This window comes from Cyprinus carpio, chromosome A15 (assembly GCF_018340385.1).
Source record: "Cyprinus carpio isolate SPL01 chromosome A15, ASM1834038v1, whole genome shotgun sequence".
NCBI classification, from domain to species: Eukaryota; Metazoa; Chordata; class Actinopteri; order Cypriniformes; family Cyprinidae; genus Cyprinus; species Cyprinus carpio.
The window spans coordinates 21,821,766-21,837,659 of record NC_056586.1 but is presented as its reverse complement, the minus strand read 5'-3'; the positions used below and the strand labels follow the sequence as shown (position 1 = coordinate 21,837,659).

At 37.8% G+C, this 15,894-nt stretch overlaps 2 protein-coding genes across 2 annotated transcripts in view; one reads left to right on the top strand and one right to left on the bottom strand.

Moving 5' to 3' along the window:
• The first annotated feature begins 6,351 nt into the window (after positions 1–6,351).
• Positions 6,352–11,246, top strand: LOC109103594 (homeobox protein otx5-like). The gene is made up of 3 exons (XM_042771552.1): positions 6,352–6,647; positions 7,590–7,741; positions 8,534–11,246. Exons 1-3 carry the CDS (start codon positions 6,551–6,553, stop codon positions 9,161–9,163), a joined length of 879 nt encoding a protein of 292 aa, XP_042627486.1. The 5' UTR covers positions 6,352–6,550; the 3' UTR covers positions 9,164–11,246.
• A 3,593-nt stretch (positions 11,247–14,839) lies between these two features.
• The window catches only part of LOC109061674 (proteasome subunit alpha type-6-like), a 4,484-nt gene continuing 3,429 nt past the window's right edge, over positions 14,840–15,894 (bottom strand). Inside the window, exons 6-7 of the mRNA XM_042771550.1 lie at positions 15,174–15,268; positions 14,840–15,057 (exon numbers count right to left, since the gene is read on the bottom strand). Of these exons, the coding sequence (XP_042627484.1) occupies positions 15,000–15,057; positions 15,174–15,268 (153 nt within the window). The 3' untranslated portion in view covers positions 14,840–14,999. The remainder of the gene's footprint in view (positions 15,058–15,173; positions 15,269–15,894) is intronic.

Sequence of the window (15,894 nt, the reverse complement as noted above, 5' to 3'; positions counted from 1 at the left end):
AACAGATTACTCAGATTAGTGCACTATTTATAGAAAATACCATTTTTGAATTGCATTGTCCATCAATACCAAAATAATTAAATAGAATAATAAAAAAACATTAAAGAGTAATTGTAAATCAATGGTCTGTTTGTGGTTAATAGGAGAGACACAAGGGGCCCGGAGCAGAAACAGAGGTGCAGGTTGCCATATTCTGTTCGGAAATGTGAAGTTGTGTTATAAAGTCCTGAAACACAGCAGCTAAACCTCATGAGGACTCATATTTTATACAGTGCTCAGTGTGTGTGTGTGTGTGTGTGTGTGTGTGTGTGTGTGTGTGTGTGTGTGTGTGTGCGTGGCACGTGCAGCATGGAGGTGGATTAGTGCTACTGTTCCACTTGCTGCATTACTGCCGTTCTCTCCATCAGCCAATGCCATCTGGACACAAACACACACACACACGCACACACGCGTCCCTCTATTACCACTGTACCACCACCTGACCCCTGACCCCATCAGCACCAGCTCTCACACACACACAGACACACGCACAATGTACCCAAGCACAAACAGAATGTGTTGTGCGCTCATGCATGAAGGCTTATGCTGGGACACATGGCTCAAGTGTGTGTTCGTGTGTGTGTGTGTGTGTGTGTGTGTGTGTGTGTGTGTGTGTGTGTGTGTGAGAGAGGCGCATGCACAATTAACACAATCAAACCTGAGCTTATTAATCATTCTGTATGAATGAGCTTTAATCACACACACACACACACACACACAGAACAACACACCATTGTTCGCATTTACCTCACTTCCTGTTGCCCAACATCACAAACAAAGTTCAATACAATCCGAGCAAATTCAGGTTCATTGGGACATTTCCTATATTTAACATTATGCAGAATCACATAAACTTCCTCAAATCACTTAAGTCAAACCCAAAATTTTTGTGCATTTTTCTAAATAATAAACTATAATTTCTATACCTTTATTTTTATTTAGTTTAACTCTGTAAACTTTTTCCCCTTCAGCAATAATCCAAGTGATTCTATGCTCTATGCCTCAGGTCTATGCTCAAAATGTGTTGAACAGGTAACAAATGCATCATAACTATTGCATAAATAGAATTTAGTACCAGAAAAAAAAACCTAAAAACACAACATTTAAAATTAAAAACATTAATGAGCAAAATCTTAGAACATTCAATTAATTTAAATTTATTAAAAAGAAGTTATTTTGACCTCCATGTGAGGAGCTCCAGGTTGAGTGTGTGTCAGAGCTACAGAGACTTGCGTAATCTCCACACACACACACACACACACACACACACACACTCAGACAGCCACCTGCTGCTGTCTGCTGTGGATTATCAATCTGTCTGAGTCCAGATGTCTCATATGTCTCTTCATCAGCTCATCTATATATGTCTTCAAAACAATCACTAAATGACTTCATTCTCACGACTGTGAGTTTGTGTTATAAAGATTGTGATTTTAAATGCATGTAGACACAAAAACAGCAAAACAACAAACCTACAGGCCAATTTACATTTACATGCATAATACTGATAAATCTGATATATTCCTACAATAAAACCATAGTGAAATACATTAAAAATCTAAAAATGAAATACTCCTAAAACTACTGGATGCAGCTGAACACCTACACAGTGTTAGTCTTTCAATTTCATTCTCATTTCTAAAGAATTGAGATGAACATTCCTGCTTTAATAAGACAGATGATGATTTACAGAAGCACAAAGTGGGTGTCTGAGTCATTAGTTTATGAGTGTTTGTTAAAAACCTTTGCTGGTGTGATGAAGAATGACTTGATTTCAGTCTGTATGAAGTATTTTGGTAGTTTTAGTGCATTTTGGTTGTGAAAATTACTGCTGTGCCAAACTAAAGGTGGTTAAAAAAAAATGTTTGTTTTTTTTCAAAAATAATTTTCTAGAGATTATATTCTAGTGAACCTTGCAGCTATAAGGATTCTTTAAGAATGTTTGCATGTTTATTTAAGCTGTTAACCTACACTAGTCACTAACCACAACTTTAGTTCTGCACTTCACTCAAACTAATTCAAACGCTCTGAAAACTCAACATCACGCTGGACTGGACTTCTAACACACAACCAGATGTCTTGAGAAGCAACTAAATCAACTAATAAACACTCAAACAATCATAAAACATCAAGTTTCAGAATAACCCCCGCCCACCCTCTTCCTCGGGCCCTTTCCTTCACCTGATCCAGATCTCCATCCTTCCATCCATCTCTCTCACACGTACTGTACCTGTGTGTGTCTTCCAAATATCTTTCTCTGTCCATCCACATCACCGAAACACAAACTCCTCTCAGAAGCACACTAAAGTCTCATTCAGGTGTGTTTCTCGTCCTCTTTCACTCTCGCTGTCTGTCCACGTCTCTCTGCTCACAATCTCACTACAAATGCCTCTTTCCCCTCTTTATCCCGAGGTAAGATACTTACTTTTCAGATAAAGCATATTATGACAAATCGGCTGAACTGTGTGTGTGTGTGTATATCCACTGCTGTAAATACCATGATAGGGTGTTAGAGAGAGATTTACACAGATGATGTTTGAACATTTTGAGCAAACGTTACCCTGGCTCAAACATGGCGCTCGCAACGCGAGGTCATAGGTTTGATTCCCAGGGATGTATGAACTGATCAACTGATGTAAGCCTTGAATGCAGTGCAAGTTATTCAAGATAAAAGCATCTGCCAAATGCATAAATGTAAAGTGACCGCTCTGTTACTCTCAGACACATTTACATTGATGCATTAGCAGATGCTTTTTTACCCAAACTGCATTGCATTCAAGGTATGTATACACAGCTAACAAAAATAGCATTCCCCTTAAGTTATGAAAATGCTATTTCTGAATGTTCACGGTGTCCATTTTTAAAACGTTTCAGAAATGTTAAAATGTTTCACCAAGGGAACGTTACTTTTGAATGTTCTCTGAATTTTCTCGAACAAGTAGCAACAGTTAAAAAATGTTTAATGAACTTCCAACTAAAATGTTTCAGAATAAAAACAATGTATAATGTTTCTGTGCTATCATTTTGAGAACAATAATAGATGTTCTCTTAATGTTACAGTAAGAATTTTATTCATAACTTTGCCAGAACATTCAGAGAATGTTTCCTGTTAGTTGGGAATACGTTATCATGGATCCATGGGAACTGAACCCATGACTTTGGTGTTGCTAGCGCCATGATCTGCTGTTTGAGAGACAGGAACACCAGGGTTCTGCTCTGAGGCTTGAAGAGTCTGAGATCAAAGTACGCTCCAGTTTCAGAATGGAGCAGCTTTGCTGATGTGGTGAACGTTCAGCTCCAGTCAGATCTACAGGTGCTTTCTCACTCTGTGCTGGAGGCCGTGATGAGATTCTACAGAAAACACCAGGACTGAGTTCACAGCACTGCAAAACCTCGATACGAGACACGAGAGAAGCTTTCACACACGTCACTGCAGTTTCACTGTCTAACTCACACTATACTGCAGAGTCATCATACAGAAGCTCCAGACCTTTATCAGAACGACAAAAACAACATCTAGAACCACATGAACAACAGCAACGGATACAAATGTGACTGCAATTCAGTCCAAACCTGTGGAATTATGAGCTGTGTGTGTGTGTGTGTCTGTGTGTGTGTGTGTGTTTGTGTGTGTGTGTGTGTGTGTGTGTGTGTGTGTGTGTGTGTGTGTGTGTGTGTGTGTGTGTGTGTGTGTGTGTGTGTGTGTGTGTGTGTGTGTGTGTGTGTGTGGTGTTTTTAGGCCATGCAGATTAAATACTGTAAGCTTCTTATGTGGTGGTTGTGTCCTTGATTTCAGTCAGCGCTGGGTCCTAGTGCCACACCATCAGGAGAAAAGGAAAATTCCAAAACAACAAGCCAAAGTCATATAAAGAGATAGACAGAAAATATCTAACACAAGTGATTTTTTTAATTGCATTAAAATAATGAACATTGTGGTACTTTCAGAAAGAATAAAAATAAAACAATACATTTTGTCAAGAAATCTATTTGTTTTTGTCCTTTTAATTTGCTAAACGTTTAAATAATTATATGTAAATAATAGTAAATACATATTTAAATATGTACATGAATGTACACAATTTTTTTTTCTATGAAAATTGGTAAATATAGATTAAAGGGAAAAGTACGTTTTCTGAAAGTGTTTATTTCTCACTGTGAACACTCAATTAATGCAATATTATAATTCAGGGCACGCAGTCTATGTTCAGTATCAACTATAGTCAAGATATAGGCAGTCTTTATTCTGTAGGAAGCCGATCGTCGTGAACAGGTGTCTGTGAACGCGTGCGTGCGTGCGTGCGCGTGCGTGTATCAGGAAATCAAATAAAAAGTTTCGACTCACCAACTTTCCAGCAGACACGATGAGAACGCTGATTCTGCCTGTGATGAAGAAGAAGATGATGATGAAGATGATGGTGATGAAGAAGATGATGGTGATGAAGATGATGAAGATGATGTTCTCGTGTATCCGCAGGCTCGAGACGCGGCCTGCCGCTGCAGGTGAACATCTGAAACAGATATGAGAGATATGAAAGGTCTGAACAGAGGCTGTTATACTGTCTGTGTCTCTTTATATCTGCAGATAAACCCCTTATAGAGTTTCTGTGGATTTGAAACTAGAAGAAATCCGATTCAATTAACAAGCGCAGAATCCGCTTTACACGCGCTCATTTACATCCTCACAATCATACTACAATACTACTGTCTCACAGCGCAGAGATATCAAGAGAAATCACAGTACAGCTGCAGACAGCGGGGAAAACCACATAACAGAGTCTATAAAACAGAGATTAATTCATTACAGACCGATCACGGAACACAAGCGAAGAGGAAAAAGACTTCAATACTGAAAAAACGATGAATTTCAATTATTCTACAAACCACTACAAAACAACAAATGATTTCATTAATTATTTTAATTACAAAATAAGCGTATATGGCTTTCAAAAGTTTTTTCCAGTTTATTTAAATTATTTCCAATAGTTTCCCATTACAGTTTAGCCTACATATTAATATTGCTCATTAACAATTGCAATTCAGATGAATTCTAAATCATTTCTTGATTTACACACATATTATTATTTTTAATTAATAAATGCAAAACAATTTAATTAAGGAAAGTGTCTTGTCCGTACACTATGTGATCGAACTCGAGGTCTAAATATCAAAATCACAAAAGACACAGATGATGAATTAAAATAAACAGTGATTTTAATACAGAGAGGTTGGATATTTGTGGGATTTGAGGAACACTGGGTGCTTTTGTTTCTTTAATCCCGTTTGGACGCACGGACCCCCTCCACACACACACACACACACACAGACACACACACACACACACACACACACACACACACACAGACTCCAATTATTCCAGCATTCTGCAGCGATGTCAAATCATGAAATGTGTTTTCTGCGGCTGTGACGTGTAATCTGCTGTGTGTGCAATATAAGCTCTTATCGATAGACTGACCATCGCCAGGCCGAATCTCTGGGTTTCTAGAGATGTACGCGCTCGTTTCCAGTATCTTTTTACTTTTATTTCTCTTTTAAACTGAATGAATCTCTGTGCCAAATCTGACTCCAAATCTCAAAGTCTTTCTCCATTTATAGAAAGGTTTTTAGACACCGGCGGAAGGAAATAAATCTTTAAAACGAATATGATCTTTAAATAGCGAAAAGCTCCTTTTTATTTGACATCAGTGGTTCCATAAAGAATCTTTTACATCCATGGAAAACGTTCTTTATAGCTAACTCTGTTTTGTATTCTTAAAAATTATGTTTTTCGTCAATGGTTCTTCAGATTATTAAAATTGTATTCATTCTTAAAAATAAGGGTTCTTTATTGGCATCTATGAACAACTTTTCACATGCATGGGATCTTTTCGTTTCAGATGGAAAATGATTCTTTAGGTTATTTATTAATATGAAAGGTTCTGCAAGACAAAAAGGTTATTTTATGGCATCGGTGTAAAAACACACTTTTTAAATTTTTGTAAGAGTGTTTAGACTAAGAATTGATCATTGAATGGTTCTGAAATGGTTCCTTTAAAGATTTTTAAAAGTCTAGGATCTCTACGTGATTTATTGCGTTATTCATACGAACTGTACAATAACTTATATACTTCATGCAGACACAGAATATACGTGATATGATGTATAGATTAAAAAGATTTAAAAGAAACTTTGGATAAAAGCGACTACATTTAAATGCATATATAACTTCTTGAATCTGAGAGAGAGGGAGAGAGGGAGGGATGGAGGGATGGAGGGAGGGGTTTGTTCAGGTCTTGTCCGTCTCTAATTAGCCGCCGCCTCCTCCTCACTTCATCTCACTGTCACACGGAGACGGAGACGCGCGCACCGAGCACCGGACACCGGACACCCCGCCACTGATGCCCGCTGGAGCTCAGAGAGACAGAGTCACAGCATCCGAGAGACTGCCAAACTAAAGATCCACTACACAGAGACAGAAGGAGAGAGAGAGAGGAGAGAGAGAGAGTTTATAGTCATGATGTCCTACATGAAACAGCCGCATTACTCGGTGAACGGTTTGACTCTGTCCGGTACAGGGATGGATCTCCTGCACTCCGCTGTCGGTTACCCCAGTGAGTACTGACCGAACCCCAGTTTCATTTCTGATCCAAGAATTTACTGTTTCATCATTATAGCCTATTGATGAGAATTTAGATGTCAGATGTGATATTTAACACGTTAAACTGCGCGCAAAGGTGATGATCAGCTTATCTTTATTATTTATTAATATTATTTTATGTATTAGTTTAACCAACGACTTTAGAAAATTGTAAACAAAAATCACAGATAAGCATTATGAAAACGCACTTTTAATATATATATAAAAACCTGCGCGCTCTGACTAAAATCATGTTTTATAAACATTACGTTATTTATTTATGAATATGATTTGCGCTGATTTTTCTAATACAGAATGTCAAGAAAAATATTTTTGTGTATTGCTCAGCTTGTAAATCCAGTACTATAATCGAAAATCATCGAGTTTACAGATTAGCCGTGTACGAACACTAGCCTATTGAATTTACAAATTCTTTCGTTAAAAAAAAAATCGAATTTTAAGTAAGTCAACAAATGAGATGAACTACAAACTCACAGGTGAATATTCACATCCACTGTTTCAGGTCATTCTTCAATGCGAGTTCCCATAATTCTAATATAAATAATATTCATATAACAGCCTATATAATTCAAATCAGATGGTGATTTATTTCGTAAAAGTCTATTCGTTTGTCGGGGTTTTATTAGCCAGACGAGAAATAATGATTGTAAGCACGAATTAATTTAATAATCAGTGCTGCTGAATGCGCTCATTAACGCGCGTTTCCCGTTTAAAGAACATCAGTTAATCAGTTAATTCCTTTATTATAGTCCTCAGAGATGTAAGACAAATTCAAGAATGTTAAATGTCAGCTTTATGGAAGTAAAACCACATCTCATTCATAAATCCGTGCTTTCAAGTGTGGACTAAAACAACTAAACGATTACACTTTTGTGTTTGTGTGGTTTATCATCAGACACTCCGCGGAAGCAGCGGCGCGAGAGAACCACCTTCACGCGCGCGCAGCTCGACATCCTCGAGGCACTGTTCGCCAAGACGCGGTACCCGGATATCTTCATGAGAGAAGAGGTGGCTCTTAAGATCAACCTGCCCGAGTCCAGAGTCCAGGTGAGTCCAGCAGAACCCAGAGATGGCTAACTTCAGCAGAGAACCCCTGGAACATTCGACATGATCCACGCGGCCTTTTAATGCGCAAACCGGTCGTTTATAGACATCATTCAGGGTAGAGCCATATTCAATTACTGAGGTCTATAGAGGAAAATATTCTTCTCAAGATTAAAATGTTAAATATGTATCAAAAACTAAACGTGGCGCTTCTCTGACTAATGTCTATAGTGGAAAATATTCAGATTATTAAAATGTTCTTCCCACTAATGGTTCAAGAAAGTGTTCATTGAAAGTTTTTTGGGTATTTATATAATATAATAAACATTATATTAAATATATTTTAGTTTTTGTTAATATTTTGATTAGATTTTATTTTTAAAAATTCTGTTTTAATCATTTTGTTGTATGTTTTTGTCATTTTTATTAGTTTACGTCTATATAGTTTTATTAATTTTTGTAATTTAAGGTTTTATTTCAGTACATTAACTAAATGATTAGCTTATTTTATTTCAAGTAGTAACATTTTTTTTTTGTTTTTTTTTTTTTTTTTTATGTGTGAGTGTAAAATTTTGGAGATTTTATAAAAGCAAAGCAATGTTGGCACTAGGCACTTGTTCACATCAATCACCTTTCCTTGATTTATCTTATTGTTGTATTTTGTTTTATTATTTTATTTCTATTATGAATGGGTTCTTCTCTATCAATGCACACATGTATTTCTCTTCTGAAAAGCACTTTGTAAACACTGTATTTACTTACTTAGACTCTAATTTGACTTACCTACATTTGCAGGTGTGGTTTAAGAACCGTCGTGCGAAGTGCCGCCAACAGCAGCAGCAACAGACCAGCGGTCAGACCAAACCCAGACCACCGAAGAAGAAGTCATCTCCAGCCCGAGAGCCCAGCATCAGCGAGCCCAGCGCCAGCACCAATGGCCCCTACAGCCCCCCGCCGCCTCCTCCACCCGGCACAGCCATCACCCCGAGCTCCAGCTCCACCAGCGCCACCGTGTCCATCTGGAGCCCGGCCTCCATCTCTCCGCTTCAGGATCCGCTGTCGGTCTCCAGCACGCCCTGCCTGCAGCGCTCCAGCGCCTACCCCATGACCTACACCCAGGCCCCGGCCTACGGGCAGAGCTACGCCTCCTCGTCCTACTTCACCGGGCTGGACTGCAGCTCGTATCTGTCCCCCATGCACCCGCAGCTGTCGGCCACAGGGGGCGCTCTCAGCCCCATGAGCGGAGCACTCAGCCAGTCGCCCGCCTCGTTCTCGTCACAGGGCTACACCGCCGCGTCGCTGGGCTTCGGCGCCGTCGACTGCTTAGACTACAAGGACCAAACGGCGTCCTGGAAGCTCAACTTCAACGCTGCAGACTGTCTGGACTACAAAGACCAGAACTCCTGGAAGTTCCAGGTCCTGTAGAGCATCTAGAAGAAGCTTCACTGCACTTCTATACGGTTCCAAAATTGGTCTTTAGGCAGCAATGCCATAAACAGACGATTTTTGGATCCCCAAAGAATCTTTGAGTGAACAGTTCTGAAAAAAGTGTAAAAGAATCTGCTGAAAAAAATAAATAAATAAAAATAGAACCCCATAGTGTTAGTAGAACGCTTTACATGCAATGCAAGTTGCGTAATCAAATTACCTTTTCCAAGTAACTAATAAAGTAAGCTATTACTTTTAAATTTACAATGAAATACCAGAGTTACTTTTTCACATAAATAACACCAGTTAGTTTTCTTATGTTTTGACTGACAGCTCTATTGAGAGAAATCAGAGACGCAGGCACTTCCTTCAGCCTGAAGATTATTCAATTAACCTTGGGTTTAAAAAATATCACTTTTGGGTTTTTTGTTTTAAAAAACGAATAATCAAGCCCAGCACAGGTGACAGAAGGTAACGCAAAAGTGATGTAATGCATTACTTTCCATGAAAAGTAACTAAGTAATGCAATTATTTACTTTTTCATGAAGTATCGCAATATTGTAATGCATTACTTTTAAAATGCATTACTTTCCCCAACACTGTTTGCAGTGGTTTTAATAGAAACTGTCACGGCCTACTGGTAATTTGCTGCTTTCTATTGGTGGCATGTTAAAACCACTGAATACTAATGACTTTCTGCCCAAAACACACTACTGGAAACCATTTGATTCACTCTTAAAAATAAAGGTCCAAAATTTTTTTCTTTTCTTCTTGCAGTGATACCATAAAAGAAGCATTTTGGGTTCCCCAAAGAGCCTTTCACTGAACACTTTTCTACATTTTATCATCTTTTTCCACTGTAAAGAACCTTTTATGGAAGGGAAAGTTCCCGTGGATGTTAAAGGATCTTCATGGATGCCAATGAAGAACAACTTTTAATGGTTTTAATGGCTAACAGTTGATGGTTTGTGATGTTTATAATGGTATTTGTAGTGCAAACCATTAGAGCTTCTGTCATGGTTTTATTGCCATTGATGGTTCCGAAAACCTTTGACATCAATCAAATTTTGAAACCGTTTCTTTAGGTTTTAAAAAGGAAGAAAACCTGAACTGAAAGGTTCTTTAAGCAGCCCAAAATGGTTCTTCCATCGCTGTGAAAACTCCCTTTGGTACCTTTATATTGAAGAGTGATATTGTTCTTTTTCAGCAGCTCTTTCCTTTTGTCCAGTGGAAAGGTTCCATGAAGAACCTTTATTTTTCTGAATGTGGATAACGAAATATCCATATTCTGAACCGTTCACGCGCGAGTGAAGCGTTTGGACGACATGGACAGAAGTTCAGCTGAGTGTGGAGTGTAGATGGAGATGTTTCTAACAGTCTGTCTTGATTATTTCTGAGTAATGCTGAATGAGATGTAGCTGGTAGATGATAGAAGTGCTGAAGAAGCTCAGATGTTTAGTGCAGTGATTTACATCTCAACACGGTTAGAGGACAATCATCTTCATCATCTGAACTGCTGAAGCACTGTCTTCTTGTTTTAGGAGGTTTATCATTAGATGAGATTTCAACCTTCAGAATCCCAAATGTTTGTGAACAAGCTGCTTTTGAAACTGAAGAACGAACTGCAAAGTCCTGCTCAGAGCCTCCAGGAGCAAAGCATGCTGGGACACGTGAACTCTAGCTGAAGATGTTTCGTTTATGTTTTCTGAATTGATATTTTGATTAGATCCAACATCTGTTGTTTCTTCTAAACCTGTGAAATGTTCAGTATTTACTCTCATTTACACGACTGTGATTCTGAAACGTCAAACTTTACTTGAATGAAATCATGTGTTGAGTTACATGGAATTAAACGACCACAAACTCTCTCACGCTTGACGTTTAGATTCTGCCAACAATCAGCGGTTGTTTTCTTGTCAATCTCAGGGTTTCTGACGCTCAGACGCAGAGCTTCAATCAGCGCTCTTTTCTGATGCAAGATTCTGTCTTTCTTTGTAATGTCCTGCTTTTTCATTGTGTTTGCATTTAGTCTTGTAGATTTGAGACTTTTAATGAATTATAAATAAACATTTCTTTCCATAAATTCAGGACAGGTCAGTTTTTCTATATAATTTTAGTATTATAATTCTATGTTGTTATATAGTGTGATAGATTTTTAGAACCTTAAAGACTTGGCAATATTTTCATGACATCAAAATGAATGCAGAGAGGGAATGAATAAATGAATGAATGAATGAACAAATGATAATTAATAATCATTATAATAATAAAAATACATTTTATTAAAATGGTAAAATATCTAGATGGTCTTAAAAGAAGCTTTATTTTCTTGATGCTCAATCATTTCCTTTGATTTTGGGATGAAATATGAGCTTGAAATGTTTTTTCACCCAATGAAAACACACACACACACACACACACACACAGTGTTTGAAATCAGACCATGTTTGTTCATCCTGTTTTGTGTTGTGTAGCTGTAAGAGAGGGATGCAAAAAAACAAAGAGCGATGGAGGGAAGGGTCACAGGAGTGTGTGTGTGTGTGTGTGTGTGTGTGTGTGTGTGTGTGTGTGTGTGTGTGCGTGCGCGCGCGCTTGTGTGTGTGTGTGTGTGTGTTTGTGTGGGATTAGGAATCGATTAAAGGGAAATTGGAGGAACTCTGCTCTGATGTGTCTGTGTGGATTAGAGGGAAAGAAATGAATCATATTTTAAGTCCTGAGAGTCTCTGAGCCCTTATGCACTGCACACGCCATATGCTCCATCCATCCAGATTACACACACACACACACACATACATACATGTGTGCACACACACACACATACACACAAGCATGCACACACAAACACACACACACACACACACACAAATACACACACTAATACACACACTAATACACACACGCGTGCACACAAATACACTCACACACACACACATAAACACATGCGCACATACACACAAATACACTCACACACACACATAAACAAATACACACAAGCCACACATACACAAACACACACACACACACACTAATACACACAAGCACACACACACAAACACACTTATACACACTAGCACCATGCACACACACAAATGTGTGTGTGATTTCAAACCTAGATGAAAATACTGAATAACTGAAACAAGTTCCTATCACCCTATTATATCCATTTTAAATGTGTGTTTTCTTTCACACACACTTCTGCTGACACACATCACTCCATTCAAGAACAAATACATTCATCCATCTTTAAAAACAGATATAAACTCATATTACGTCTCATGTACCTGCAGCTGGTTTTGTAGAAACTATCCTGAATTTGACCTTCATCATCATCATCATCATCATCATCATCGAGTCACGTTTCATCTGTAAAACACAAACTATCTGAAGTGATTATGAGAAAGACTCTCGCAGCACACGAAACACTTTCAGTCTCATTGAGTTAGTGTGGACAAAAAACAGAATGGAAGTCAATGGAAGCAAAACTGTTTCAGAATCTCTTCTTTTGTGTTTCACAGAAGAAAGAAAAAGTAAACAGGTTTGAAGGACATGAGGACAGAATGATGATATTTGGGTGAACTGTCCCTTTAACAACGATCAAATATCTCCATCAGTGTTTTGATAATGTTGAAATGTAGAGGTTTTATAGAGAGACGAGTGTAATTACACACTTCATCTCTCTCTCTCTGTCTGTCTGTCTCTAGTTTGTTATTTTTACTGATCTAATTAAGCAAATGTTTGAATCCTCTTAGGCTCCGGTGCTGTTCAGAGTGAATTAGTCTGGATTATTGTGACTCTGGTTTTGTCTTTTCTTCTCAGCGTCTTGCTCAGTATCAGAATCAGAGCAGGTTTGTGCTGGTCAGAGAGTTTCAGACGTAGCCTGATCTCCATCATCTTCTCCACGAAGACCCTCAGGTTCTACCGTCTGTGTAACATCTAGAAAACAAGCAATATTTATTACAGCAACCAGAGATTGTGTTCAACACTGGACCCTTAAGACCTTCTCCATTCGGACAAGAGCACTGTAATGAACGGAGCTACTTATCTATACACTTTTGCAGTTCAGTAACGATTTTTAGCCAAAAGAACAGAAAACACTGAGCCTGGAGGCATTGTTTATGCATTATCTTTATTAATGAATTATATATATTTCATTAAATTCCTATAAATACCAGTTTATATTTGAAGGTTATTTTTATTTTATTCTTCTGGAGGATCTTCTCATCCTGATGAATCTGGCTCTTATTCATTAAGTTTCATGGCTCACTTCTGTAACTCACTTTCATTATGCACTGTATGTTCTGTGATGTTTGGAACACGTAAGTATAATCTTTGCTGTTTTGCATCTGTGAAGCATGAAGAACTCTTTCCAAACAAACACTGCACTGATGTCCACTAAATCAGTCAATCTGACGTGTTGAAGACGTCTCACTCTTTCTCCTTTCTCCTGTGTTTGGAGCACACAGCTCCTAATCTCTCCATTCTGTCTAATCCAGGCCTGACCTCAATCCAGTGATGTAATGGTCATGTGACATGGACGGCGGCGATGGTTTCCACCAATCAGAGCTCTCGCAGCACGATCACATGAGACGCGAGTGACTGAAAACATGATTCAGAAAGAAAAACATATTCTTTTGCAGTGTTTGTGTTACTCTGGGATCATGAGAACTGATTCTGTATGATTGATGTGAAAACGTTCACAAATAATTACAAAGAAACAGCAAGTAACACATTGCATTAAATGTGAAATTCTGAAATACTAAATAGTATTTTTTTTGTAAAACATGCTCCAATAATCTTCAGGTCTGAAGAATCATTTGTTCAGTGAAGAGTGTTTCGTGATGTTTAGTTTGACTCTGGTTTCGTGCGCATCACTAAAACTAAACCTGCAGTCAGTCTCATTACCTGAAACAGAAGGATTAGGTGAAAAACTACAAAAAAGTGGACGTACTAAAATGATTAAAAATAAATTGAAATAAATTACAGGTAAATTCAAATATTTTAGTAAAAAAAAATATAAATGCACAAAATTTCAAGTAAAATTAAAACGTAAAAAAAAGAAAAAATTCAATTTTAACAAAACACTATAATAGCATAAAAACTGTACTAAAATAACAATGGTAGGATTTTATTTATTATTGTATCTCCAACTCTGAAATAAAAATTAACTAGCACACACACACACACACACACACACACACACACACACTTTACTAGTGTAACCAGTGTTTCTGCTGTGAGTGGACAGAGAAGCACATGACGATGATGATGTGTGTGTCTCGTCACCTCCAGCATCATCTTCATCATCATCACAGCTGTCTGTCTCTCTGATAATCTGTCCTGTGTCTGTCAGCACTTTGCAGAAGCAGACAGACGGATTGGACTTAAATCCTCCAGTACCACACAGATGGACAAAACACACAGACCTTGGAGAAGGTGAACACACACACACACACACACACACACACACACACACACACACACACACACACACACACACACACACACACACACACACACACACACACAGAAGAACAACCCTCTGAAGGAGAGAGGTCTGTAGATGAGTGTGAATGTCACTCAAGGTGACTCTCTGGCGCCACCAGCTGGACAGACAGGAGACACACCAGACACACATGCAGGATCAGGAAGTGTGAATACTGCTCAACAAGACTGTTCAGACTGAAAAAATTGATTTATTAGAATATGAGTGGACTGTGTGCATACAGTCAAACTAGAAAACACAAGCTGAGGATGAGCAAACGCTTCAGTGACGGATGCTTTCAGGACTGTAAAAACATAGTAAACAGCTGACAGTCTTAAATGAGAATGAGAGTTACTCTCTCTCTGTGATCGCCACCAGATGACGCTCGATTTCTGCTTCTGACAGAGTCCTGAAACACACACACACACACACACACACACACACACACACACACACACAGATGATGGTAAACTGCTTCACATCTTCTCTCTGTGCTCATGTTTGCTCTTCATTCTCTCTCTGTACCTGAATTTCGGGTTTTCTTTGGTCACCACAGACACTTCCAGCTCAGTGCTTTTGAAGTCCATTGAGAGCACAGAAGACAAACACGAGATCGCCATCTAGAGGACAGCAGACAAACAACACAATATTAAACCAACACTGATATTATCACACACTGGTGTGTTTAAAACCTGATTATGATTAAACAATGATGTCCTTCTGTGGCCTAACATTTTACAATAATGAGCCGCTGATGATATATTACTCCATTACTAATTTATATCTCAAAATTGTAGAAATAAATAAATAATTAAAAACTAATCACCAGAACATCTTTGTTTGCACATGAAATTATTACACTGTATCTGGTTACATTCAGGGTTACTACAGTTCAAACTAAACCAAAAATGCACATGAAGAATATAAATATATAAATATATATATAGATATATATATATATATAATATATATATATATATGCATATATTCAGGGTTACTACAGTTCAAACTAAACCAAAAACATAAATAAATAAATATATATATTTATAAAATCAAGTTTTAATTGAATTTAAATTTTAAATATAATATAAATGTCAAATTAAATATGATTTTAAATTTTAATAAAACTATAATAGCATATTAATGATCCTAAAGTAATACTGGTTACCATTTTATTATATTATAATATTTTATACATGCATCATATTATAATATAGTATGTTCTATACATTATTAACTATAGTCA